This window comes from Salvelinus sp. IW2-2015, unplaced genomic scaffold (assembly GCF_002910315.2).
Source record: "Salvelinus sp. IW2-2015 unplaced genomic scaffold, ASM291031v2 Un_scaffold1353, whole genome shotgun sequence".
Lineage (NCBI taxonomy): Eukaryota > Metazoa > Chordata > Actinopteri > Salmoniformes > Salmonidae > Salvelinus > Salvelinus sp. IW2-2015.
In genome coordinates this window covers 43,716-51,291 of record NW_019942856.1, presented here as the reverse complement: position 1 = coordinate 51,291, position 7,576 = coordinate 43,716, and the positions used below count along the sequence as shown (strand labels likewise).

Here is a 7,576-nt window from a genome sequence, read left to right as displayed (position 1 = left end):
TTTTGACCAGGGCCATTAGGGTAGTAGTGCACTACTTTTGACCAGGGCCTATAGGGTTAGTAGTGCACTACTTTTGACCAGGGCCCATAGGGTAGTAGTAGTGCACTACTTTTTGAACCAGAGGCCGTGGGTGAGCAGACCTCATTTTTGATATTCTAACTCAACTTGCTTAGAATTTTTTTTAAATATTTTTTAAATTCTTACAAACCACACACACACAACACACACACACACCACACACAGCACACAACACACACACAACACCACACACACACACACACACACCCACACAACACACACACACACACACCACACCACAACACATGGCATTAACCTTTATTTAACTAGCAGTTAAAAAGAACAATTTATTTATCAATTGAGGCCTACGCCGGCCGAACTCCGATGACCTGGGCAATGTGCGCAGCCCTATGGGACTCAATCACGCCGGTTGTGATACAGCTGGATATATACAATCTTGTTTATATATATATAACAACGGAGGGCTTTTATCCAAGTGACTTCGTCCATACATTTACCTATGTGTGGACCCGGGAATCGAACACACTAAGCTGGCAATTACAAGCAAGATGCCTCTATCAACTGAGCGGGACAGAGGAACTAAACTCTTAAAGACTAGGACGAATACTTCATCATGGCCGTGGAATATTAAAAGAGGCCCAAATCAAAGCAATACCGTCATTCAGTAGTTAAAATGTCCTCCCTAACTCATTGGAAAACAAACTGTGGAGCCTCAAACCTGAGAGACAAAACAGGATAGAAAGCTCATATCAGCATTAGAGATGTGGTTTTAGCCTAGTGGCAACTCAACAGGAGTATTGTCTGTTTGTGACAGAGGGGTTGAGGAAGAGGGGGTTGAGGAAGAAGAGGCGAGGAAGAGAAGGGCGAGGAAGAGGGGCGAGGGTCAGGGTAGGAGGAGGAATCCGGTGTGAGTTTTACAACAGTTTTTCTTTAGAAGGCGTGGGTATACGGGGAGGAAACTGGTGAGAGAAGAGCAGGGTCTGTCCTAGTGTGACATCAGATTCAGCTACTGACTAGTACAGACTGCTAATCAATTTAGCAACCACACATACGACTGAGAAACACAACCAAATAAACAACGGCAATGCAGTGGTGACCCATTATTCCCAACTCATCAAATCAAATGTATTTTTTTATAAAAGCCCCGTCTGGCAGCTGTGCAAGCACGTGGCTAGGAAAATACCTCCTAGAAAAGGCCAAAAACTAGGAGAAACCTAGAGGGAACCAGGCTATGAGGGGTGGCCCAGGCCTCTTCTGGATGGGCCGGGTGGAGATTATAAACAGAACAATGGCAAGAATGTTCAAATGGTATAAATGACCAGCAGGGTCAGATATATATAATCACAGTGGTTGTAGGGGTGCAATCAAGTCCAGCCTAGGAGTAAATGTCCAGTTGTATTTGACTATTTGCACATCATTTACTAAAAAATTCTAATAGAATGTATTTATAACGTCCCTCTACATCAGTGATATCACAAAGTGCTGTAACAGAAACCAGCCCTAAACCCCAACAGCAAGCAATGCAAGGGGTAGAGAGCACATCATCACAGTGTCTAATAACGCACACATTATATTGGCATTTTCATACTGGTCCCTCGTGGGAATCGAACCAATCTTTGCATTGCAAAGGCATGCTCCTACAACTGAGACAGACAAGACACAAAATTATGTTTTTGCTGCTTGATGTAGTCTATAAAACACAGCTCATATTCCGGTACGGTGGTCTATTTAGCTACAGATAAAGTTCTACAGTATCACTAGATATATCTGTAAGGTAATGACTAGCTAAAAGGAAATGATGCATAAAATGCACCACAAAGGTTTTTCAATATGGTTTATGCATGGTACACACAGACCAGCTAACTTTTTAAGGCCGCACAATGTTTGTTTTAAAAGACACGTTCTCTCAAAGGGGTGGAGGTACATGGGTGTGGTTTCATAAACATATTTTTTTAAATAATGTGTTTTAGATTATGTTCCTGTTTTTGGCACAGGGTCAGTTTATATGCATAGTTGCAAAAGTTCTCAACTAACTGACCTGCCCTGAATCCAACCAGCAACTTTGTTCCTGTGCCCTGATCTGTTGCTAAACCGAGTAAATCATAGTGAAACAGCTCTGGTCTTGTTCAAAAAAGTCTGGTCTGACCGAAGAACAGGCTTCAACCACCCCAAAAAGTAGTGCTATATAGGGACTAGGGTGCATTTGGGGACACAGTCATATTCCACTAAAGATCAGAGAAGGACGGAGGTTACAGGAAAAAAGAATGACGAGGCCATCCGGTTTAAAGAGAACGACCTGACCCTGCTCATAATTCTGAGAGAGACTACTCTAACCTGCTATAGTCTAGAGGAGACTACCTCTAACCCTGTCTATATTCTAATCTAGAGAGACTACTCTAACCCTTGCTATAATTCTAGAGGAGGACTACCGACCTGTTCTATATTTCTAGGGAGACTACTTACCTGTATATTTATAGAGGAGATACTCTAACCTGCTTATAAATTCTAGAGGAGAACCTTCTAACATGCTATATTCTAGAGGGAGAAATACTCTAACTGCTATATCTTCTAGAGGGAGACTGTAGACTCTCTATATACCCTGCTACTAATTCTTAGAGGGAGACTACATCTGACCCTGCATATCTAGAGGAAGAATACCTCTGACCGCTGCCTAATTCTAGAGGAGACTACTCTAACCTGCTATATTTAGAGAGACTACTGCTAACTCTGCTATATTCTAAGGAGATACTCTAAATTTTCTGCTATATTCTAGAGGGACTTCTGACCTGCTATAATTCTAGGGAGATAGCTCTGACCTGCTATATTCTAAGGAGACGACCTCTGACCTGCTATATTCTAGAGGAGACGACTTAACCCTGCCTATATTTAAGAGGGAGACTACATCTAAACCCTGCTATATCTAGAGGAGACCTTACTCTGACCCTGCTATATTCTAAGAGGAGATCCTACTTGTCCTGCTATATTCTACGAGGAGCCTACCTCTGACAACTGCTATAGTTCTAGAGGAGACTACTTCTGACCTGCCCTATATTCTAGAGGAGATGCGACTGGGGAGGCAGTGCGTCACAAATAGCAACTGTGACGTCCTCCATCTGGTCTTACTGGATCTGCCTGTTTTGGTAGTCCGCTGTTGCAAGGCAGTGGGCCTGGGAGATCGTCAGATGTGGAGGCACGTGGGCAGGCTGGCCATCAGCCACACAGAAACATCCTTCCCATCATGCCACAACTAACTTGATCATATAGGCTTTCAAGCTCTTGGTTATATTTTTGTATTTATCATTTAGTTTTTAATAAATGTAATGGGTGCGGTAGGTATAGCCTAGTGGTTAGAGTGTAGGGACGGCAGTAGCCTAGTGGTTAGAAAGAGTGTAGGGACGGCAGGTAGCCAGTGGTAGGAGTGTAGGGACGGCAGGTAGACTAGTGGTTAGAGGTGTAGGGGTCGGCAGGTTAGCCTAGTGGTTGGAGCGTTGGGCCCAGTAACGAAGGTTTGAATGGATCGAATGCCCGAGTGTCAGGTATAAGAATCTGGTGGTTCTGTCCCTGAACAAGGCGTTATCCACCAACTGCTCCTTGGCGTGATGTAAATAAGAATTTTGTTCTGAACTGACTTTAGCTAGTTAAATAAGTAATAAATAAAAATCTTTCAGTTATGTGGTGTCTCCTTTGTGTTGTTATGAACTATGAAGCCAGCTTAACACAAGTGGAGGTCGTCAAGTCTGAGAATTGTGGTATATAGTCCGTTTTGGGGGTGGTATGTTGTGGTGTAAATTTTAGGCCTAATTTGTTTTGTTTGGTTGGGCATTTTGCTTTGGATTCCTGTTTTTTGTGCACGGTCAGCTGGAGCACGTGTAAGGGTAGTAACTGGTGCAAATTGGTTTTCAGGCTGTGTTGCTACAGTTCTTAACAGTGCCATGTGGTACTATGCTGTTTTGGGAAGTCTTTTGTGTTCAAAGCCATAAACTAATTGTTTCAGGGTTTTTCTCTTGATTGTGTTAAGCTTTATGAGTTTTTGGTTGAATGCTGGAAGAGGAGTCGCCGTTTGTCCGCCAGTTGTGTTGTGAACGACAAAGCGCGTGTGGTGGACGACAAAGCCCCGTGGTTGGGCTTACACAGCCCGTGTGTTGGGCCTACACAGCCCGTGTGTTGGGCTAACAAACCAGCCCGTGTGTTGGCTACAAGGCCGTGTGTTGGCTACACGCCCGTGTTGTTGGGCTAACTGAGCCCGTGTGTTGGGGCTTTAACAAGAGCCCGGTGTGGACCTACAAGCCCCGTGTGTTGGACTACAAAGCGCCCCCGTGTGTTGGAACTACAAAGCCCCGTGGTTGGACTACCAGCCCGTGTGTTGGACTACAAACCCCGTGTGTTGGACTACAAAGCTCCGTGTGTTGGACTACAAAGCGCGTGTGTTGAACTACAAGGCCGTGTGTTGGATATGCCCGTGTGTTGTGACTACAGCCCGTGTGTTTGGACTACAAAGCCCCGTGTGGTTGGACTAACAAGCCGTGTGTGTTGGACTACAAAGCCATTTGTTTATGGCGATTTCTAATCATTGGGTTTTAAAGGTTGCTTGGTATATGTGTTACATTGACATAGTGTGTAGACTTTAGTTGGTTGAAAAATAAATGTCCGGTCTTAAAGCAAAAGCAAATAAATTTGGGGTCAACTAAAAGAAGTTAAAAAAAATTTGGCCTAGCATGCCAACGTAGTCCAGGTACCGTATCTCCAACTTGAGAAGCATGCAGAACCTTCTGGAAAAACCAGTGTTCTTTGACTATGTGAAACATAGGTTTCAGGGTTCTTCTCCTTTGTAGGCTGGGATGAGAAGTGCCAGTCAAAATGTTGTACACTTAGCTGTTGTAAGAGGTTCTGGGCTGGGGTCATTCTAAAGGTCAGACTTTACAACAGCTAAGTGGTTACCAAGAATGACCCCAGACCTTTAAAACAACACTAGGTGTTACATTTAGCTGGTGTAAAGGTCTGCCTGGGGTCATTCTTGGGTTACCAGTTTTGGTGCAAATTGTGCGCTCGCATCATGGGGTCTTCCGGTCGGGCCCGGCTCGTTCAAAGCCTGGGATCAAACCGGGTTGTGTGACGGTCCGCTAGCTCGCTGGCGATGCAGTTTGCCTTTTAAAGACCGCTGTTCTCACTAGGGAGGGCAGAATAGTGCGCCTAACCTTTATGACATGCCCTATCTTTATGACGCAGTGCCTACTTTATGACCAGTGCCTACTTTATGACCAGTGCCCTACCTTTTATGACTAGTGCCTACTTTTATGACAGTGCCCTATCTTTATGACAGTCCTAATTTCTTGACCAGTGCCTAACTGGTTATGACCAGTGCGCTACTTTATCGACAGTGCCTACTTTATGACGCAGTGCCTACTTTATGACAGTGCCTACTTTATGACAGTGCCTAATTTATGACAAGTGCCCTACTTATGACCAAGTTGCCTATTTATGACAGTGCCTATTTATGACGAGTGCCTACTTTTATGACAGTCTTTACTTTATGACCAGTGGCCTACTTTATGACCATGCTAATTTATGACCAGTGGGCCTACTTTATGACCAGTGGCCCTACTTTTGACAGTGGCCCTACTTTATGAACCAGTTGCTACTTTATGACCAGTGGCCCTACTTTTAGCCATGCCTATTTATGACCAGTGGCCTACTTTAGACCAGTGGCCTATTTATGCAGTGCCGTACTTTATGACCAGTGCCTACTTTATGACAGTGCCTACTTTATGACCAGTGCCCCTACTTTATGACAGTTGCCGTACTTTATGACCAGGACCAGAGTGCTTGACTGGGAATAGGGTTCTATTTTGGATACAGACCAATGTGGTTTCATTATCTCATTATTAAATTCAGACGTATGATTCTGCTTCTAAAAAGGGCATTGAGGTTGTTACAGTTCCCTCAGACCTCCTTTTTTTAAGGTTTTTCGGTTATCTGTTTTCTGACCTAACTTTGGCCTGGGGGAATCATTGTGTGTCCATGTTTTCTGACCTAACTTTGGCCTGGGGGAATCATTGTGTGTCCATGTTTTTCTCTCAACCGGCACCACATTGTTCCCCTACTCTTTCTTTATCTTGGGACTGAAATTCTGGGTCCAGCGACTGTCAAGCCAAACCTTTTGACGAGGTGTTAAAGTTGTTACATTACACTCTGCCTTTTGGGAGAGCTTGTCCACACACTTCTCTATACCAAGTCCCTCGTGTGGACACACCTCTCCAATGGCCTCACGGGGCGACATCTCACTTCAGACACCAATGTAGTGAATTTGGGAGTAGGCCCGACCCGGGGACTCGAACCCAGGTCCAGCGACTGTCAAGCCAACGCCTTAACCGTTACTCCAAGAGGTCTGAACTTTTTTGGCGAGGTTGCAAGGTGTTGGGTTCAAGGAAGAGTTGCCTTTTTTACAACAAAATAATTGAAGCTGTTTTGGCAGCTCCTGCTTGCCCAACACCCTATTAAGACACTTTATGTTGGTGTTTCCTTTATTTTGGCAGTTACCTTTATTTTGGCAGTTACCTGTAGCAGCAGGCGACACGGAGAATGGAACAGCTGGATGTGGGAAACGTCTTGAGTCGCACATCATGTGTACAACATCTAAAAACTTGTGTCACTATACTGAGAGCTTTTGCAGTTTCTAAACGGATGTATTTGGGTGTTGTTTTGGGAATCTTTGTTTTAATGTTTTTATTCAGGGCCCCCCGTAGTACACAACGAGGATGAGGAAGTGATTTGCTGTTTCTCAAAAAAAAACGTGAAATCACTTAAAAGTAGTCTGGACCCTTTTTAAAAAGAGACCCTTTTCTCCTTAAAGGTTGCTACAATATGATCTGTATCGGAGTAGTTCAAACATCATTATTATTATGATTAATATAACATGCTCAATATTTTTTCAGACTAGTCCTTTTCTTCCCATTGGCTTCAGACCTTCAACTTGTTTTTAATTTCCTCCCAGATAAAGAAAGAGTACGGGAACAACGTGGTGCCTGCTTTCCCGCCAAAGAAGATATTCACGCTGACGCCGGCCGAGGTGGAGCAGAGACGAGAACAGCTGGAGAAATACATGCAAGCTGGTGAGATCACGTTTTCACTTCTGGGCCCTGTATTTGAGGTTAGAGTCAATTCCATTTGCAATTCACTCCATTCAGAAGATGAATTGAAATTCCAGTATTGTTCAGAGAAAAGTGAGTTATTTTCTACAAGGATGTTTAAATTCTCATTGAAATCTAATTTACCGCGACTAAATTGAACTAGAAGTGACCTCCACCTTTTACCATGGGGAGGAGGGTATTGTAGAACAGGCAGTAGCCGGCTCAATAGAGGGGCAGTATAGTGGAACAGGCAGTAGCTGACTCAATAAAAGGGCAGTATAGTGGAACAGGCAGTAGCTGACTCAATAAAATGGCAGTATAGTAGAACAGACAGTAGCTGACTCAATAAAAGGGCAGTATAGTAGAACAGACAGTAGCTGACTCAATAGAGGGGCAGTATAGTAGAACAG

The 7,576-nt window shown here is 44.0% G+C and overlaps 1 protein-coding gene across 1 annotated transcript in view; it reads left to right on the top strand.

Moving 5' to 3' along the window:
* LOC112070542 (sorting nexin-17) overlaps positions 1-7,576 on the top strand; it is a 68,075-nt gene that overhangs the window by 44,582 nt on the left and 15,917 nt on the right. The window contains exon 3 of the mRNA XM_024137965.2: positions 7,031-7,148. Within this exon, the coding sequence (XP_023993733.2) occupies positions 7,031-7,148 (118 nt within the window). The remainder of the gene's footprint in view (positions 1-7,030; positions 7,149-7,576) is intronic.